This window comes from Candida oxycetoniae (genome assembly GCF_023343755.2).
Source record: "Candida oxycetoniae strain CBS 10844 chromosome Unknown scaffold39, whole genome shotgun sequence".
NCBI lineage: Eukaryota > Fungi > Ascomycota > Pichiomycetes > Serinales > Debaryomycetaceae > Lodderomyces > Lodderomyces oxycetoniae.
This window is the reverse complement of record NW_026055468.1, coordinates 64,358-84,961: the sequence shown is the minus strand read 5'-3', so window position 1 is coordinate 84,961 and position 20,604 is coordinate 64,358. Positions and strand designations below refer to the sequence as shown.

At 37.0% G+C, this 20,604-nt stretch overlaps 8 protein-coding genes across 8 annotated transcripts; 3 read left to right on the top strand and 5 right to left on the bottom strand. All coding sequences in view use genetic code 12, as the record gives it.

The window, feature by feature from the left end:
• Positions 1 to 744: 744 nt before the first annotated feature.
• VMA10 (H(+)-transporting V1 sector ATPase subunit G) lies at positions 745 to 1,535 on the top strand (the record flags this gene model as incomplete). Its single annotated transcript, XM_049325102.1, has 2 exons — positions 745 to 836; positions 1,154 to 1,535. 2 exons carry the CDS (start codon positions 745 to 747, stop codon positions 1,533 to 1,535), a joined length of 474 nt encoding a protein of 157 aa, XP_049179201.1.
• Positions 1,536 to 1,781: 246 nt separating this feature from the next.
• On the bottom strand, positions 1,782 to 3,677 carry MSC7 (meiotic recombination directing protein; the record flags this gene model as incomplete). Its single annotated transcript, XM_049325101.1, has 1 exon — positions 1,782 to 3,677. One exon carries the CDS (start codon positions 3,675 to 3,677, stop codon positions 1,782 to 1,784), a length of 1,896 nt encoding a protein of 631 aa, XP_049179200.1.
• A 386-nt stretch (positions 3,678 to 4,063) lies between these two features.
• Positions 4,064 to 6,244, bottom strand: KGF56_003736 (uncharacterized protein; the record flags this gene model as incomplete). Its single annotated transcript, XM_049325100.1, has 1 exon — positions 4,064 to 6,244. One exon carries the CDS (start codon positions 6,242 to 6,244, stop codon positions 4,064 to 4,066), a length of 2,181 nt encoding a protein of 726 aa, XP_049179199.1.
• A 504-nt stretch (positions 6,245 to 6,748) lies between these two features.
• KGF56_003735 (uncharacterized protein) lies at positions 6,749 to 8,719 on the top strand (the record flags this gene model as incomplete). Its single annotated transcript, XM_049325099.1, has 1 exon — positions 6,749 to 8,719. The coding sequence occupies one exon, from the start codon at positions 6,749 to 6,751 to the stop codon at positions 8,717 to 8,719; it is 1,971 nt and encodes a 656-aa protein (XP_049179198.1).
• A 314-nt stretch (positions 8,720 to 9,033) lies between these two features.
• Positions 9,034 to 9,378, bottom strand: KGF56_003734 (uncharacterized protein; the record flags this gene model as incomplete). Its single annotated transcript, XM_049325098.1, has 1 exon — positions 9,034 to 9,378. The coding sequence occupies one exon, from the start codon at positions 9,376 to 9,378 to the stop codon at positions 9,034 to 9,036; it is 345 nt and encodes a 114-aa protein (XP_049179197.1).
• A 1,993-nt stretch (positions 9,379 to 11,371) lies between these two features.
• KGF56_003733 (uncharacterized protein) lies at positions 11,372 to 13,288 on the top strand (the record flags this gene model as incomplete). Its single annotated transcript, XM_049325096.1, has 1 exon — positions 11,372 to 13,288. One exon carries the CDS (start codon positions 11,372 to 11,374, stop codon positions 13,286 to 13,288), a length of 1,917 nt encoding a protein of 638 aa, XP_049179196.1.
• A 205-nt stretch (positions 13,289 to 13,493) lies between these two features.
• On the bottom strand, positions 13,494 to 15,563 carry ILV2 (acetolactate synthase catalytic subunit; the record flags this gene model as incomplete). Its single annotated transcript, XM_049325095.1, has 1 exon — positions 13,494 to 15,563. The coding sequence occupies one exon, from the start codon at positions 15,561 to 15,563 to the stop codon at positions 13,494 to 13,496; it is 2,070 nt and encodes a 689-aa protein (XP_049179195.1).
• An 849-nt stretch (positions 15,564 to 16,412) lies between these two features.
• MEP1 (ammonium permease) lies at positions 16,413 to 18,137 on the bottom strand (the record flags this gene model as incomplete). Its single annotated transcript, XM_049325094.1, has 1 exon — positions 16,413 to 18,137. The coding sequence occupies one exon, from the start codon at positions 18,135 to 18,137 to the stop codon at positions 16,413 to 16,415; it is 1,725 nt and encodes a 574-aa protein (XP_049179194.1).
• Between the last annotated feature and the right edge of the window lie 2,467 nt (positions 18,138 to 20,604).

Sequence of the window (20,604 nt, the reverse complement as noted above, 5' to 3'; positions counted from 1 at the left end):
GAAAAGAAGTAAAAAGAAGGAATTTCTATCAAAACCATAGCAAATGGTAGAAAGTTTATGAAGGAAACTTTTCTTCCTGTAAGATTTGGCCCTATTGGTTTTGTTTGGAAACAAAGTGATTAGTTGTACCTCTACGTTTATGAACCTTGTCTCTATATTAGCAACTTCGATGCTGAGCCACGGAAAGAGAAAGAGAAAGAGAGAACTAAGGGGAAAGTTTACTTTTGAGGACAACTGTGGGGGGAGTGAATGAACAACAAGTCAGCCATATTGAGACATCAGGTAATTGGCTGTGGGGGGAGTGAATGAACAACAAGTCAGCCATATTGAGACACAAGGTAATTGGCTGTGGTGGAGGTACACATTATGATTGCACCACCGACTAATATACCGACTCTACAGAAAGCCATAGCAGCGAGCAGCGTGGTCGCTAGTTTCTTGAAAGGGAATGAAATCATTTTGATTACCACTGTTTGATGTTGTGCTATTTTGTCTATGGGCCATTTAATAGCTCCCGATTTAGAGACTCAAACTTAAAATGTTGCTACAAAGGTTCTCTAAGAAATCTTATGGGGCTACTATATTGTAAATAGAGCTTTCTACATTAATGACAAAGTTTTCCGCCAAGCAAGTGTAGCATATATATATTAAAGAACAAGTATCCTTCATCCCCTATAGTATCTCCTGGCAATAGTCATACAAAATTAACAACTACTGCAAATAGTACCAATTGGTAACTAGTCAATGTGCTCCACTATTGAGCAGAGCGACACTATCGAGCAGAGCGAGATAGTGTCGGTGACAGCTAGTGTTGCCGATAGTGTCGGTGACAGCTAGTCAATGAGCCCCACTGTCGAGCAGAGCGACATAGTCATGGTCACAGTTAGTCAATTTACTGCTCCACTATCTCGCTCTGCTCGATAGTGTTGGTGACAGCTAGTCGCTCAGCTCTACTATCTCGTTCTGCTCGATAGTGTCGCCGCTCTGCAACGGGGGGGGGGGGGGGGGGGGTTGGCGCTTAACGACCTGGCAAATTTTGCACTTCGTACACGACTATCCATTTCTATTGAAACGCAAATTTCCAAAAGGACAATTCAAACTATAAGGGACGGGGACTTTAGTAAGATTTACCGAGTTATAAGTAGCCAAACAGCTGCATTTGTTGGTTTATTTTGGAAAGAAAAGAAGAGATAATGTCATCAGGAATCCAGTCATTGTTGAAGACTGAAAAAGAGGCGGCGGAAATAGTCAATGAAGCCAGGAAATACCGAACCAATAGGTTGAAGACGGCTAAACAAGATGCTCAGCAGGAGATTGAAGATTACAAGAAACTGAAGGAAAAAGAACTACAAAAGTATGAAAAAGAGCACGAAGGAATTAATGAGCAGATTGACAAGGACGCAGATGTCGAGGTAGAAACTGAATTGAAACATTTAAAAGAGCAATTTGAAAAGAAAAAACTGGACGTTGTTAAATTATTAGTTGAAGCTACAATCACGTCGCATCCACTGTTACACATCAATGCAACTAAGTAATCTTTGCTCGCTAGTGTTGCTAGCAAGTGTTGCTAGTAAGTGTTGTGCTCCACTATCTCGCTCTGCTCGATAGTGTCATAGATGTAGAAAACACACAATACCTTTTAATTTTCATCAAGGATGCCACAAATGATGCTCTATATACATTTATACAAAAGTGATACAGCATGCAAAGTAATATAGTCTTTTTTTTTTTTTTTCACTGATTTTTTTAATCAATAATCTTTGCTACTTAATGTCCCATTGTTAGGCACCTCCTTTGGCGAGACTCTTGAACGCCTTTACTTTAGCCCAAATTCTTCCATCGTAACCTGCGATATTTAAGCTCCGTACAAACCCCCATGCTTTCTTGTCGTCTTTTATCGGATAGTCAATTGGTTTTGGAATCGATGTGGCAACTCCCAACATCCTGAAAAAGGGTTTATCCATAACCACAGATTTGGCATTGCACAACCCAAGCAAACCTTCCTCGCCTCCAAATTTCCCGTATCCGGATTTCTTAACTCCACCAAATGGCAATTGTGCAACATAATACGTGGCAAAGTCATTAATAGCAACATTTCCACTTTTCAATTCATTAGCCAATTGGTTCAATTGCTTATAATTCGAGCCAAATATTGAATTTCCCAAACCATATTCTGAAGCGTTAGCTAACTCAATTGCATTGTTGATGCTCTCGGCTTTAATCATGGTCAATATTGGGCCAAACACTTCTTGGTTGAACACATCCATTGATGGATCCACATCAATAAGTAATGTTGGTTCAAAAAAATGACCCTGAGGATAGTTGGGATGTTGGTATGGTTTGCCTCCACATACAAGTTTAGCGCCTTTTTTAACTGCATCTTGTATGAGGTCTTCAAAATACTTGAATCTATTATCGGAAATCATTGCTCCCATATCTATTTCATCCAATTGATCAATATCGGAACCTACCCTGAGTTGCGGTACACGTTCCGTCAACAATGTTACCATCTTATCATAAGTCCGAGGCATACAAATAACCCTTTCAATTCCTATACAGTTTTGTCCCGCACTTTGAAATGTACCTCTAAGGATAATCGAAGATATGGCATCGATATCTTCGACATCGTCTAAAACAATGAATGCATCCTTGCCACCCAATTCAACAACACAAGGTGTAAGTTCCTTTGCAGCATTGGTGACTACATGGTGCGCAATGGGTTTGGAGCCGATGAATGTAATATGGCGTATGCCCGGATGAGATGTGAAATAGTCTGCATCTTTAGGAAAACAACAACATAATTGAATCAAGTCTTGGTCTATATCCAAGCTCCTTAAAGCAGTGCGGCACATTTCAATAAACCATTTACTCGACCATACAACATTTTCTGAACATTTCACAATTATAGCATTACCAGTAAATAAAGCTGCAATTACAGGACCCATCAAATTGTGGAAAGGATAGTTCCAAGAGATGATTGACGAAACAACACCCATTGGTTCGTATCTTACTTCTGCATTTTTCAACAACCCCAAGAGAAAATTAGAAGGTCCGGGTCTTTGGCTCGGCTTCAAGACTTTTTCTCCGTGAGCTACTATCCAATTGAGTTTCTCCAAAGTAACCATTATTTCACCCATGGATGCGTCCAATTTTGTTTTCCCTGAATCTCTACATGCAATGCGGGCAATGTTCTCCTGGTTTTCAAGGATGAACTTGGCTAAACTTTTAAGCAACTTTCTTCTTATGGAAAACAGACTCTTGCTCCATTTTTCCTGTGCTTTCGCTGCGTTTGCAATCATCTCATCCATTTCTGTTCTACTTGTGGCATTAAACACTCCTAAATTCTGGCCAGTCGCAGGACAATAACTTCGTATCTTTGTATCGTCATTTTCAATCGCAACACTGGGCTTGGGATATAGTCTTTTGCCCTTCCAATTCGGTCTAGCCTCCTCGGGAATCGAAATTGTGAAATTAACAGGCGATTCCAACTTGTTATACGCGTTGGGAGATGAAGTTACATACTTACAGTACAAATAGTACAAAGTCGGCGTAATTACAAGTAAAAGAAACGTGGTAGATATCTGATACTGTAATTGCCATTGGTGAAACTCCAAGTCAATTGCAATCATCTCATCCTTTTGAAACAAGTGAACAAAGTGAACCAAGATGGACATCATCAATTGACTATTGAAAAATTTTGTACAGCGATGAAAAATAGGAGCGAGATGCTACCATGTGATGGGCTTTCTTCAACAACAACTCGAAAACTGGGTCCCCCTCTCCCCCTTCCACCTCCTCGCCCTCTGGTTGAATAGAAGTCAGACTGTTTTGCTAGAAATAGTTTACTCCATCAATAGTTATACCCCTGTATTGGCGGTACGGTGAATGGGTCTTGGTTTCTCTAATAACACTAGTAAAAAAAAAGTCTCAAACTATTAATGGGTGCAAAAAGCTAAAATAAAAAAGGGAAAAGAAAGGGCCTTATGAGATACTATACAGCATCACCTTGATCTCTCCATTTGCTTGTTGCAAGCGGTTGATCTCTTCAGAAAAGGGCCTTCTACTATACAGCATCACCTTGATTGATCTCGCCATTTGCTTGTTGCAAGCGGTTGATCAACAAGTTAATCTCTTCTTCACTTAAAGTGTCTTCTACACCTCTGGTATTTTGCTGCACAATAGCGCTTAACAAATTCTCATCAACATAATCCAATAGCGAATCGCAGATTTTAGTTTTTGATTTCAGAAAAGCATCGACTACCAGTTCAGCTGGTTGTTGTTCTTTTGGTGGCAACACGTCATATTCAAGTATATCATCACGATCCCATATAGTGCTTGGAAGTTTTCCCATGATCTTGTTTTCGCCCGACAAAATCGCAAATCTAATCAAGTTCAAAGGAACTTCTTTCGACAACAGCGTATCATTGGTAAAAACTCCCATCAATGATTTTGCAAAACCAAACTTGCTACTTGGCTTTGAATATTTGTTGAAAAAGGATCTTAAATGCTCATTTAAAAAGTCCAAATGTGATTGCCACAAAACCTTGGCCCTGATTAGATACGTTTCTGCACTAACAAGTGTTTCGCAACTCGCTTCGAAACTGGATTCCTTTATGTTTGAAACCGTCCCCGAAAGACAAATTTCAGTGAGTAGTCTATAGGCAACAAAGGGGTGGGCTTCGGCAGCTTTTTGTAACTCCCGTTCAGCTTGATCTAGTTTCCCCAATTTCAAACAAGCAAGAGCAGTCGAAAACGATATTCCAGGAGTACACCAACGAGTATAGCATGTTACCAATGGAGATTGCTTCAATTGCATTAAATATTCGTACTCCTCGCTCATTATGCAATAAAAATCAATAAAGTATCTAACGCCCATAGGGTCTTCACATGGGGAACAGCTGAGTAGGAATTTACAATACGACAAAGCCGTTGAGAATAGTGACCTTTCTCCAAGGGAAACAATGTATCGAAATATGTTTAAATAAAACTGTCGATTTGAAAAAAATTCAAATGGTAATCTGATCAATCCATTTTCGGCTGACGACATTAGTTCATGGAAATTTTTATGAAAGCTCCGGTCAAATGTAAATAATGCTCTTTCGATCAATGCATTTGATGTTGCTTTGTTGTCTCCCTGACGAAGCAATACCATTGCTACTTGCAATAGCGTCTCCTGATGATATGGGTTTAGTTGCAAAAGCTGCATAAGTGACTGTGGATCAGGCGTCAACACCGTTGATGCATAAAACTTTGTGTTTGCGGCACGATTCTTCATGTCATTGACTTTATTGAACTTGAAGTATCGTACGCCCAATTTTTTTTCATTGCAAAGCTTGGGGACAAAATCTTGCTCTTCTAAATCTTCCTCTTTATAAAGAAAGAGTCTTAATATATCGTCATCGTTTATTTCTTCCATAGTAACACTCTTCAACTGTGTTGGAAGCCAATCATCTCTAATTTTTGACAAGAGTAATTTTCTAGAAGTTCCAGGAATGCCCCTTCGATCCTTACCACCCCAGTTTCTTATCATTTTCGCCATTTTCTTGAATTGCTGTAAGACTTCAGGCGAAATAGCTAGGGAAGTGGTTGAGTTTGCGTCCTCGATCAATTCAATAGACAAAGAATTGCCAAATAAATTCTTATACTCTTGATCAGGATCTAGATTTTTTATCGATTTAAAAGAAAGCAAAGGCAAGCACTTGTTCAATCTTTCTGTAGTGAAATTTTTAAAGTTGGAATCGCTGTATGTTAGTGGATCGTTTAGTTCGTTATATTCATCTTCAAAATTGTATGTCTCGAGGGAGATATTTGTACTCTTTTGTTTTTGTTGTAGCTTCTCTTCTTTCTGTTTTATTTCCGCTAGAATCTTGTCTAGATCATCTTCATCTTCATTTGCTTTCTCTTCTTCACAATCTTTGTTTTTGCTCAGCTCAAGTTGGGAAACTTGTTTTGCCCTTGTTTTCTTTTTTTTCTTTTTCAGCTTTCCACTAGTGCTTGCAAAAACAGGTTTCTCTGGTTTACTTTTAGCCTTGTATTCTTTTTCTTTATTTGTTTCATCCTCACCCAGATCCTCACCCTCACCCAGATCCTCATCCTCATTCAAAAATGCAAATGCATTAGATTTTGAAAATTGCTTTTTAGCTTCCTCGCCTGTTTTCCTCTCCAGCGCTCTATTCAACTCTAGTTTCTTAAGCTCGTCTTCCAAACTCTGCCCTCCGAGTTTTCTCAAAGCCCTCGTACTCATTTCTCACCTAGCTTCCTCTTCAACCCGAGTGCTTTCAATCAATAATTTTTCAATATCGGCTCTTTCCAAAAGGTCCAAAGAAACAAAACAAAAAAAAAAAAAAAAAAAAAAAAAAAAAATTAATTAAAATTTTTAANAAAAAAAAAAAAAAAAAAAAAAAAAAAAAAAAAAAAAAAAAAAAAAAAAAAAAAAAAAAAATTCATCAAATGTATTATGTAATCAACCATGCCCATCTAGTGTTTTATTATATAATCTGTTGCAATATCATTACATAACTTTTCGCATGTTGTACATCAATTATTATGCTCTCTGTTATATAATTTATTACATAATCGGTTCCTTTTTACCAAATGGGTGCAAAATTTTATACCGTTTTCTTAAACATGTCAAAAATATCAAATAAACCTTGCAAACTAAAAAATGTATTGTGTTTGCCAGAAAGGGTCCCCTTTCTTCCTCCCCTAGTTCCTTTGTAACGATAATTTTATGAGTAATAGTTCTACAATGATTGTGAATTTGTCAATCAATGATGTTACTCAGATAATGCCTAATCCATCACCACCGGTTTACAAGAATTTTAGTCCTCAAGCTGCTGCTGCAAATGCTGCTGCTGCTGCTAACAAACAGACTTCTACTTCAATAAATCTTCCTGGCCTTATCAATATGGATTTTTTTTCTCCACGGGCTTTTGGTCCGTCATCGGAGAGTAATAACAAGTTGTCTCGCAATGTACTCAAGTTTCCACCCTCACTTCGAAATAATAACAATGGGAAACTTAGTTCGTCTGCATTCACCGTATCAAGTGAATCAACCATTGATGAAAAATCTCCCCATGCGGAAAACATCTTTTCAGCGAGAAAAGATGAAAACTTTATGGCCCTACATCATTTGCAAATGACTTTGACGGAAATAGTAGATACAGAAAGGCAGTTTATTGAAAATACTCGTGAGTTAAGAAACATGTACCTCGAGAATCTCCAAAATTTGAATGTTGAGCTCCCGATTCCCGTAAGAATCACTAAGCTTTGTTTAGAGAAGATGATTGAGATACATAGTGGTATCTTGACCAAATTGGAAACCATTCGACTAAATAGATCATTGAATTACGGAGAGCAAGCCAATCGCATATCTCAAGTGATTTCACAAGCTGGTATTTGTTGTTTTTGGTACTCTTGGTATTGTTCACAACATAAGGCAGTGGGGAAAATGTACAATAAAGCATTGTTCCCGCTCGAATTTAGTAAGCACTGTGAAACAACCAACTATTATATAGGTGGTGGTGGTGAACAATATCAACAGCTGCTGCCGCTGCCGCTGCAACTTCTGGTGCAACTGCAACGGCAACAAAAGTATGCCACAATCAAGACATACCAGTCATTTTCAGCAATAAGGCATTTATTCACAGGAGTGCAGAATCTAGTGGAAAGTCAGCAGCCACAACATGCAAGAAAAGACTTGTCAATTAGATCCTTGAGTCAACAGCCAATTGACCGAATTGTTAAATACCCACTTTTTGTTGACAGTCTATGTGTCAACTGCGGTTTATTGAACTATAACACGGATTTGTTGAACACAAGTGTTGACAAGATACGACGTCAATTATTTTCAGTAAATGAAGCAACAAAGCAAATTGAACAGCTTAACGAACTTCGAATATCTCGGCTTAACCAACTAATTGATTGGACCCAGGTTTTCAATAATAAAAACAGCCGGTTCAATTGTTCAGATTTCTGCAATATTGATGTAGATTGTTACTTTTTTGGCAATCCATTGTTGATTGGGTTTGCTTCAGTCATATATGTAAATAACAATTGTCCCAAACTACAACATTGTCCAGTGATACTTTTCAAGAGTCACTTGGTAATTCTTCAACACAATAACATCTTCAAAAGAACATTCAAGTCGAGTGCAAACAACTTTAATAGAAAATATATTCCAAACTTCATTATCCCCTTGGTTAATACTTCATTATTTGTTGATGAAAAAAACTGTCGGGGTTTGTACTTGAACTATTTAAATTGCTTAAAGTTGGTATTTCGAGTAGAAAACTTTCAATTTGAAGTTGTACTCTTATTCCTAGACCAAAAGGAGTTTGATATATGGAAAGAGCATCTCCATGTAAGCCTCAATGAGGTAAATGGAGGAAGTTGTGATTTCAAAACTACAAATAACCACGCAATTGCCTATCTCAATTATGTCCCTCAAGGAGCTTCTATATATGCTACAAACTTTGAAAGTGGCAGAAGCAGTAGCAGTAGCAGTAGTGATCGAAATTTGTACAAACAAGAGGTATTCTTTGTCAAATTCCAACTTGACTTGTTGTTGCACAATATGATATCTTTACATTACGATATTCTAGAGTATGCTTCATGCAAGATCCTCACGTTGAAATTTTACGATGTATGGTATAATGAAAGAAATTTTAGAGATTTGATTTTGGAAAAATTACCATTGTATACCATAAATGAGTATTGAAACTATGTAATTTGACACTATCGAGGGACACTATCGAGCGAAGCGAGATAGTGTCAATAACCAATGGCAGTCAGTGCTCCACTATCGAGCAAAGCGAGATAGTGTCAATAACCAATGGCAGTCAGTGCTCCACTATCGAGCAAAGCGAGATAGTGTCAATAACCAATGGCAGTCAGTGCTCCACTATCGAGCAAAGCGAGATAGTGTCAATAACCAATGGCAGTCAGTGCTCCACTATCTCGCTTCGCTCGATAGTTTCGCTTCGCTCGATAGAATGCATACAAGCAAGCTGCTAATTGGATATCAATTTTTTATTAGTTTCCAGTGTTACCAGCACCAAGCGAATCATTTCGTGAATTTTCTTGTGTAGCGAAATCCGAACTACTCTTATCTGAACCTTTATCTAAAATAATCTTGATAACTTGATCGATATTTGAAGTACCGAAATTGTTATTCAAGTCCTGTTTTGAAGCTTCGTCTAATATACCATCAACACCTCCTTGTCTATTTATAAAGACCTTGAATATGGATACTATATCAATAAGCGGAATTGTTTTATCTCCTTTCTTGTACCTAGCAAATAAGTTTGCATCATCAACAAATATAACAAAATCGTTATCTGTACCTTTGTAGAACAATTTGTGAGGTGAATTACCCATTATGAAAACTACCTAAATACTACAAGTAAAAAGAGGAAATATTACAAAAGAAGATGTCTCTCTAGTCTTTATATACCAAGACTTGCCATAAATAGGAGTACCCACCACTAGGAGGTGTAGCAAGTGTCATTAAAAAAAAAGCTTTTATACCTTTTATACCTTTATAGAGTATAATTAAATGTACAATGACGAAGTTTAGCTACTACAATTTTTGTTTTGCTATATAAATCATAGTAGTCTAATAAGAAATGTTAATTGCTACAAGAGCTACAAAAACAAATCAAAATGGTCCAATCACAATTGTCCAATCGGAATTCAATTTGTTACAATTGCTATTGAAAAACAGTATCGAGCGACCTATCCAACCACACTATCGAGCGAAGCGAGATAGTGGAAAAACACTGTAGAAAAGAAGGAGAAATGGGGGTGTTACATCAAACACTATCGAGCGACACTATCGAGCGACACTATCGAGCGAAGCGAGATAGTGAAAGACACTTTGTAGACACTTTGTAGAAAAGAAGGAGAAATGGGGGTGTTACATTAAACACTATCGAGCAAAGCGAGATAGTGGAGAAAATCTTTGTAGAAAAAAAATAGAGTAATGGGGGTGTTACATATAAGGAACTATTAGATTACTTGTAGACTTGTATAAAAAAATTATTTATAGACTTGTTTAGAGGAGTTACTTATAGACTTTCTAGAGGAGCTACTTATAGACCTTTTTGCATAGTCATAGTCACTTTATAATTCATTACCATTACGAACAATGCCATTCCAACAAACACTAGATGGGATGACCTAATCCCTGGATACGAATTTGGCAGCGAAAAAAAAAAAAAAAAAAGGTAAAAAAGAAATTAAAAAATTGGTTAGTCACGTGCCTATGATGAAAAGTTGAAAGCGTTTATCAAGTGATGTAATCAACGTTACTACCAATTTGGCAGCAAAGAAAAGAAAAGAAAATATACTAGAGACACTAGAGACACGATAGACACTATCGAGCAGAGCGAGATAGACACTATCGAGCAGAGCGAGATAGACACTATCGAGCAGAGCGAGATAGTGTTGTAACAGCTAGTTAGTGTTATAACAGCTAGTTAGTTGTAACAGCTAGTTAGTGTTATAACAGCTAGTTAGTTGTAACAGCTAGTTAGTGTTATAACAGCTAGTTAGTTGTAACAGCTAGTTAGTGTTATAACAGCTAGTTAGTTGTAACAGCTAGTTAGTGTTGCTCTACTATCGACACTATCTCGCTCTGCTCGATAGTGTTATAACAAGCTACTGAGTGTTCCTCCACTATCTCGCTTTGCTCGATAGTGTCGGTTGATAGTGTTATAACAAGCTACTAAGTATTGCTCCACTATCTCGGGCTGTTCGATAGTGGAGCACACTATTAATCAAGTATATCACGTGATATTTGACATTTGACATTTGACATTTTTCATGTTTGACATTTGACATTTGATTTGAGTTTGGTTCTGATTTGGTCTGGTCACGTGATCATTAAAAAAAGAAGTAGTTGAAACCATTAAACAAACCTGTGTGTTTGTGTGTGTGGGTGGGAATCCACGTAAATGCAAGCTGTTTTTGACGTTTTTGACGTTTTGACGTTATGACGTTTTTAACGTTTTTGATGTTTTTGGCCTTTCATGATTATTCCTGGTCACGTGATGAGACGCAACCTCATCTCGTTTGGTCCGGTCACGTGTTATCATCATATATTTTTTCAATGAGATGGTCCCGGTAGCGTTGAACAATTGGTAGCGATAATCATTCATTCTTTTCGGTCGGTTTTTTCCCCGTTTGATGACTTTTATATCCGAGATAACCCTACCCTTTATACCCTTTATACCCTTTATACCCTTCCCCCCTTCTCCTCTTCATACCTAACTGTTGCTACAGCTGTGGTTGCTCTTCTTTTTCTTCTTCTTCAAAGGTATAAACTCTCGAAAAAACTCCCGAAAGAGCTCTCAAAAGAAGTTTTTCAAAGATGGTTGTTGACACGTTCAAGACAATTTCAAGTAATGTTGGTGCTCATATCAAGGATGTTTACAAGACGACTGAATCTGAAGTTCTGCATTTTTCTCACAATTTGAAAGATACAATTACGTTCCACCATCGTGATTTTGATAAGGATGATCTATTGATAAAGGAGTACCAGCACGATATAAAGCAGGCGCGACAAGGGTTAAATCATTTGCAAGCACAAAATAACCAATTGTACAAGAAGCTATTTCCTGGTGTATTGGCTATGAATTTGAGAATTGCTAGAGAGTTTATTAAACTAATAGGTCCAGGATCTTTGGAATTTGAAAACATAGAGGAATACTATCATGAATTTGACGTTTACGAAGCTTCTCTGGAAATACCTCATGTCCACCCCAAGGAGAAACAATTTTTGATTGAAAGTGTAAATGATGAGTTATTTCAGTATATACAATCGATTGAAAACTTGAAAATCAACTTGAAACAAGATTGTGAGTATTTCGCAAACTCCCTAGCTCCAAAGATCAACAGTATGCGAAAACAATTGCATGAAATCTTGAAACTAATAAAGCGAAGGAATAGGAAAAGAGAAGAACAGGATAGACTAGGTAGAAAGATTGCAAAGTTGAATCAAAAGCAACCACCATTGAGTGAGAAGGATCAAGAACACTTGAATAAACTTCAAGTGGAATTCACCCAAGTAGATAAGGATTTCGATGCTCTCAACTCCAAAACAACTGCCCTTTTGCCAAATGCAATGGCTTTTTTAGATGAATTTATTGAAAACGTTACCAAATTGCTCATTTGTCATCAAACAAACACTTGTAAAAATATTGTGGAAACACTAGAATATTTCAACATTTTCTATGGTTTTATTGGTGACAATATTCCTGATTATGAAACCATTTCAAGTCAATGGGAACAAGATATCACAACCACAAGGTTACAAATTGAGTCATTTTTGACCCTAATTAAAAACAAAAACCCGGAAATCATTGACAAGGAAATCGACGATCAGGATAAAGCTTCAAAGACATACAAATTCTGGGTCAGTATGACAACAAAATTAAAGGAGAAAAAGCATTTGGTGAAACCTAGTAACCCTTTGTATGGTATGTTTAACGATACAGAAGCAATTGATCCAATCAAAGCTTATGAGAAATACCAAAACCCTCAGGCTAATCAGCTAGAAACCTATCATCCACGCAAAATATTGGATTTAGAGGATGTAGTTGTAGTTGAAAATAGGGAGCAATCAGCATTACCGCCACCACCGCCATTACCACCAAGACACAATACAAACATCACCATACTGAGACCATCACTTTCTAGTGGAATGCCAGCTGGTCAACAACCATATTCAATCTATTCACAAGCACAAAATGATTCAATGGAGTCACTTTCTCTAGATGATGACGACGATGATGATGACAACGACGTATCTTCTATAATGTCCGGTTCCTCCGCTACTAGTTCATTATCCAGTACCTCTGTACCAAAACATACTAATTTCACCAAGTCACTATCGATAGATCAAAATTTGGGAAGAATTTACAATATGGCCAAGAATGAAATTAAAAAAAGTCCAATAACAGCTCATACATGGTGGCAGTTGCCTATACTTGACACAAGATACTCAAAGATCCCAATGACAGATGCCTATAAGCTTATATTATGGGAGAGTTTTTTCAAAAAGCTAAATAAACCTAAATCGATTAAAAAAATTGCAAAATATGATTTCAAAGGTGAAGAAGTGGGGGATTTGTCATTTAATAAAGGTGATGTTATTGAAATTATATTTGATTTTCAAAATATCGACAGTTTGTACATGCAAGACAATTTGAATTGGTATATTGGTAAAATCGATACTGGTTCAAGTGACTATAGAATTGGACTTGTACCTAATAACTATCTAGAATAAAAAACTGGTATTATTCACAAATCCCAAGCTCAACTCCAATCTTTACGTATTTATACTTTAGCTTTAGTATATAAAGGAAATATAAAAAACATCAATTAAAGGAAAATAAAGAATGATAATCAGCTTTTTTTTACTCGTAATACCTATATGCCAAAATAAGTAGTAAAAACAATAGATGAAAAAAATAGAGTTTCCCCTTTTACCTCTAATACAATCCGCCAGTCCGTTGCTTTCTCAAAGCATTCTGTTTCTCTTCAGCTTCGGAATCCCATAAAATAAAATCGTCCAATGCTTTTCCAGCAGGAACCATTGGCAAAACAGGTACTTTCTTTTCAACCAAAACCTCCATTAAAACAGGCACCTTGCAATCTAAAAATTCCTTTACACTCAGTTCTAATTGATCTTGAGTTTCCACTCTTATTCCCTTAACACCCATACTTTCTGCTAATTTCATAAAGTCGGGATTCGACTGATGAGTGTGAGAATATCTATGTTCGTAAAATAATGATTGCCATTGAGTAACCATACCTTGTTCTTCATTGTTCAATACACATATCTTCACTGGTGCACCAGCTTGAACAGCCGATGATAACTCAGTTAAAGTCATATTGAAGGATGCGTCTCCATCAATATCAATCACAATAGCGTCAGGTTTAGCAACTTGAACTCCAATTGCTGCTGGTAATCCATAACCCATAGTTCCTAACCCTCCGGAAGTGATCATCGTTCTAGGCTGTGTCCATGTAAAGTGTTGAGCTGCCCACATTTGGTGTTGTCCAACACCAGTAGTAACATAAACTTCTTTATCGTAGGTCATGGATTGTTTGGAAATCTCCTTGATCAAAGTTTGTGGTTTTATTTTGGAGCCAGGGGTTTCTAATTGATAAGCATATGGGTATTTTTCTTTCCATTCATTAATTGATTTAAACCACTCTGGTCTTGATTCGACTGAATCTACTAGTGGAATAAACTTGCGTAAATTAGAAGTAACATCACCTTCAATGGCTTCAGTAGCTTCAACAACTTTATTTATATTTTTAGGGGAGATTTCAAAGTGCAAGATACCTCCACGGTTTTCATTTGCTGCTAATTTGGCCTCGGGAGCGAATTTGGCAATATTTCCGGTTACTCGATCATCAAATCTTGCACCAAGAGCAATTATACAATCGGCTTTTTGCATTGCGGTATTTGCAGCTGCCGAACCATGCATTCCCAACATATCTAATGATTTTGGATCCCTTTGATCAAATGCACCCAATGCTTGTAAAGTAGTAGTTACTGGAATATTAGCTTTATTGGCCAATTCTTTCAACAATTTAGGCCCATCTTCATGGTTCAATATACCTGCACCGCAATAAATAATTGGCTTTTTGGCTTTATTCAAAATAATAGCTGATCTCCTTATAGCTTCGGTGGTAAATTCATTTACGGCTTTTTTGGTTATCAAACTCAATGCATTTGAAGGTAAAGTGGTATTGATTGGGATGCTTTCTTTCAAGGTTGCTGCAGTCACGTCTTTTGGCAAGTCCACCAAAACAGGGCCTGGTCTTCCGGTAGTGGCGATTTCAAAAGCTTCATTTATACGCCTTGGTAATTCAGCTACATTTTTAACCATCACGTTCCATTTGGAGCACGACCTCGAAATACCAACAACGTCGGCTTCTTGGAAAGCGTCGGTACCAATAGCCGTTGTAGGCACTTGTCCTGTAAATACAACCAATGGAACACCATCCATCAACGCATCGGCCATAGGTGTAATGATATTAGTAGCGCCTGGTCCCGAAGTAACCAAAACAACGCCTGGCTTGCCACTTGCCCTAGCGTATCCTTCGGCCATATGGCCGGCACCTTGTTCGTGTCTGGGTAAAACAAATTTGAACTTGTCAGAGTTATAAATTGCATCAAAAACGGGTAAAATAGCACCACCAGCGTACCCAAATACAGTATCAACATTGTGTCTAATCATCATTTCGTGAAAAATTTCACCTCCTGTCAAGCCAATAAATGAGTCATCCATAGCGATTTCCTTTTTAGGAAAGACGCCTCGGTGATTTTTATTCAATGAATGCTTCGATGAGGGCTGGTTCAGCGATAGTTGAGGATCGACAGTGTTGAAGGAAGGAGACGGTTGTGGTCTCGAAGTAGCCTGAGCAGCATTTTGTTGGCTTACCTTTGAAATAGACCTCGTTTGAGACCTATATGCGGTATATAGTCTTTGAGATGACCTCTTTTCGATCTGAATATAAAACCTCGATGAAACTCTACGAGATAGCATTATGTGACTTCCAAAATATGAGCCGTAAACTAGAAGAAAGAGGAATAGATAACCACTTGGTTTGAGTTGGGAATAACGTGCCAGCAAATCAGTTGTCACTGGGACCAAAAGAGTAAAAGAGCAAAAGAGGAAAAGAAAACTCGATTCAAGTAAAATGCTTTTTCATCTCATGGGTATATAGACATTTGGGTGAAAAATTTATATAGAGGAAAAAAAAAAAAAAAAAAAAAAAAAAAAAAAAAAAAACTGGAGAAATTCACCCTGGCACGACCCAAAATATAGAGTGATTAGATAATCAAAAAGGTTATAGCTCATGTAATGATTACACCCATATGTATGGCAACCGTTATATAATCAATGACTAATAACATCTTTTTTCCCAAACTTTTCAGGACGAACGGAGAAAAGAAAAAAGAAAATAAAAATAAAAATAAAATAAAATAAAATAAAATAAAATAAAATAAAATAAAAATAAAAAGAACAAAAAGAACAAAAAGAAATAAATAAGAATTGGAAAAGCAATATAGTGTATGGTCACGTGGAATAAGCAGTAATTGCCGTTGTTCTGTTTTGTTTTTTTTTTTTTCTAATAGTAGTAAAGCCATGAAATTTATTAGTATGGTCACGTGATATAAGTAGTAAATGCCGTTGCTCTGTTCAGTTGTTTTTTTTCTAGTAGTAGTAAAGCGGTAAAGCGAATCAATCTGCATAGTGTTTAATTCTTTTCTCTCTCTCTCTCTCTCTCTCTAAGAGAAGATACAGAGGCTTTCTAATAAGGACCAGGTTTTTTTTTCTTTTTTCTTCCTTTCTTTCTATATCTATAAACCATTTATTTTAAATACTTATAGTCTACGTTATCTTGGTTTTCGGTATTGTACTACTTTTGCTGATATTACTTTCAGTGTTGTTTTTCGGTATACTACTTTTGCTGATATTACTTTCAGTGCTGTTTTTCGGGTGATATGGAGCTATCGAAGCAGCATCTTCTGTTCCTGAAATACTATTATAATGACTATGCTGATTAGATGTTTCTTTATTATCTTTTGATTTCTCATCTGATATACTTTCAAAAGTGTTAATCCCCAGCAGTAACGGATTTTCAATACCATTGTATACCTTGGGAACCTGCATTTTATGGCATCTTTTTCCACCTGCACCCACACCCAAATTACTCTCGTCAACCGGCTTTTCAAAAGTTTCTACTTCTTCAGTCTCCTCGGGCTTCCTATCCAGCGGTGTGCCCCAGTCTAAGAAATCTCTTCTTACTTCAACATAATCATACGCAAATTCCCCAATTTGATCTTCATCAATGCCCATCTCCTCACCATTGTAGTCGACTCTCAAATGTAATCCGGGGATCTTGTTGATAACAAAACACAAAATGGCGGTAACTACACAAGAATATCCCAATGTTGCCAAAATATAGGCAATTTGAATATACAACTGCTTCCAATTATGATCTATCCATCCGCCTTGATGTTCAGTCACACCGTCATAACCAATCACGGTGGCAGAACCAAAAAGAGCATTGAACAATAATCCAATAACTCCAGCAACACCGTGCTCTGCCCAAACATCCAAAGAATCATCAACACGACATAAATATTTAATCTTGGTCGATAAATTACAAATTATGCCGGAAACTATTCCCAATATAACACTTGCCCAAAGTGGAATCATACCCGAGCTTGGAGTGGCCGCAACTAAGCCAGAAATACATCCAGAACAAACTGCAACCATCGACCATTTATTTTCCAACCTGAAATCTAATAAGCACCATGATATGGCACCAAAAGCTCCACACAAATGTGTGTTCATCATTGAATAAGCAACCCTTAAACTTGGATTAGCACAGCTAAAACCATTGAAGAACAACCAACCAAGGTACAACAAAGCTGTGCCTAGAAAGATTGTGCTAATATTGTGTGGTCTATAATTTATCATTAAAGTTTCATTTCTTCTTCCAAGAAAAGCCGAATAAACAAACGCTGAAGCACCACTTAGTATTTCAACTGGTCCTCCTCCAGCATAATCTAAAGCTCCTGACCTGTAGTTCATGGCCCATCCGCCGCCCCAGATCCAATAAACAACGGGGCAATATACAATTGTAGCCCAACAAAACAAGAAAACCATTGCTGGTAAGAAACGGCCTCTTTCACCAATACATCCTCCAGCCAATATAGCTAGTGTCACTAGTAAAAACTGCAATTGGAACAAAGCAAATGCCAATTGTGGATAATCGCTATTGCTGGCCAGCGCGCCTAACAAGTTTTTGAAGCCAAAAAAATGTAAATCACCAATAAATGGATTACTCAGCTTATCGCTAAATGCTAAAGAATAGCCCCAAAAATACCATTGGAATATACCTATAAAGCTTGACATAATGACTATCCAAATCATAGAAAGGGCACTTTTCCTTCTTGCTAACCCACTATAAAGAAATGCTAAACCTGGAACCATTATCCAGATCATCGAAGATGCAATAGTGAATAAGAGAACAAAACTTTCATTATATTCGGCATTTTGTGTGAAGAGTTTTCTTCTGGAGAGGTGGTTAATAACTTCTTCATTCATAGTGAAGTAGAAACCCGTTTGAAAACCCAATATCGATCAACAAACCAATACAGAGTAACCAATATAGTTAACGTGGGATTCTATAATCGATATGTATATATATATATATATATATATATATATGTGAAAATAATCTTATGTATTATGGGTGTGAAAAAAAAAATGAAAAAAAAAGAAAAAAAAGGGAATATGACAAAAAGGGTAAAACGAAATAGAAAATATAGTGAGACTAAATTACAGAGAGGGAAAGAGGGAAAGAGAAGTTTGGGCCATGGTCACCTAGAATACGAGTGACTCAAGTCAGGCGGGTTTGTTGTGTGTGTAGCGGGTGATTATAAATTCATCTTAAACTGCTAAACTCTTTTCTTTGCTCATCTCTATATCTAGCGTCCTGCATCTGCGACCGCCCCTTAAGTAGTAGAGTAGTAGTTTTACTATCCACCAAGCTTTAAGGTCGACTATGCCTATACATCACTATGTTTTGCTCTCTTTTCCCCTCTCGTCACACGCACACACATACAGAGACACGTAAGTCACCTTCCTAATTTGCTGATATCACCAAGCTTTTTGATTTTCATCTTGTTGGTTTCAATTTGCATCTTTCTTATCAACTGCGAATCAATTCAAGGCCCCGGAAAAAAAAGTTTATTTTCTTTTTTTTCCCTTGCTGCAACAGCACCTTAATAAATGTTTATCCGAGAAAAAACGGCAAAAAATAGAGACTGAGACAAGTAGAAGGAGGGGCCAATAATAGACAGGTAAAAGGAGGAGAGGGGGGGCGCAATGAAAGACAAGTAAAAGGATGGGGGCAATGAGATACTCACGGTATTGCAGCTAAGGATAAAGAAGAGGCTATCACTATCATTAAGAGTTTATCTCAGTTTGTCAAGTCTCTCATCTGTATATTTAGCAAAAAGGCCCTTATAGATTAAATTTGTCCTTGTACACTACCTATTTCATTAAATCCATATATCTAACCAATCATACAAAGTTATTCTTATCAGTAGTGGCAAAGTTGCAAAAAACCAATTCAACTTATCAAAAAACCACCCACTTGTTTTAAAACCAATCCCCGTGTGTAGAAACACAAAATCTGCGCAACCCGATAAAAATAGTAAAGTATATAGTTGGCTGAGTTGAGCAGCATTACACATTTTTGACTCTGTGAAAGGTTTGCTTTCATTACCCCAGGTTCTTTTTAGGGGGGACAAAAGACCCTAACGATGTCTATCAAGCAGAGCGAGATCTGCTCGATAGTGGGAGCACACACGGTAGCTGCTACCGACTCTAGTTTAGTGCGCTACCGTGTGTGTTGAAATACCTTTAGAGTGGCATTAGCAAGTCTAACCTAATAAAATAGATAAAATCTGTACAATTGGTAGCAAAGAGGGTAATAAGAATGAAATCAAAAGAATGTAAAAGAGTAATGGTAAAAGAGTAATAGTAATGAGAATGTAAAAGAGTATTGGTAAAAGAGTAATAGTAATGAGAATGTAAAAGAGTAATAGTATGAAATTCTTAGAGAGCAATAAAACTAGAGACTAGACGAGTGAAGCTTTTGAGAGAAGAGTAGTAGGTAGTAGGTAGTTAGTGTTGTAACAAGCTGCAAAGTGCTGCTTCGCTCGATAGTGTCGCGGAACCAAAGGTGATCTCTATTTCATCAAAGCTATAGAAATCTACATTCTACATACTGCTCCACTAGCTCGCTTCGCTCCCCAGTGTCGTGGAACCAAAGGTGATCTCTATTTCATCAAAGCTATAGAAATCTACATTCTACATACTGCTCCACTAGCTCGCTTCGCTCCCCAGTGTCGCTCGATAGTGTTACATGGAAAGTCACTTTATGCAGCTATCAACATTCAATAGATACAACAAAGTTGTAATAAATCGTGTCATTTTATTTTTAATTTACATTACCCCATATAAGTGTGACTAAAAAATGTAGGATAAAGCAGCAATGTAAAATTAGTAATGTAATTCCTATAACTAGAGACTAGACGAGTGAGACTAGACGAGTGAAATAAGTCTAGTCGAGACAAGAGTAGAGAGTAGTAGGTTGTAGGTTGTATGTTGTAGGTTGTAGGTTATGTAATTATAATTCATGTATGTAGTAGTCACGTGATGAGTCATACTCTCTACTTTCTACATATTGCTCTAGGACCAAGCCCTTTTCTTGTGTGTCACATCAATAATGATTTGATTTGATATGAAAGCACGAGTATTTTTATCATCCTTGTTTCCATGGAAAAGCTTCTGTTTGGTATCAATTATTATTTATTATTTTGACTCTTTTCATTTTAAAATTTTCTTTTATTTACCGTTAACTCTTATTACTTTACTACTTACTCTCTTTAAAGCTTATTTTCACTACTTCACCACTTACTTTCACTACTTCACCATTTACTCTCTTTAACACTTACTTTCACTACTTCACCATTTACTCTCTTTAACATTTATTTTCACTACT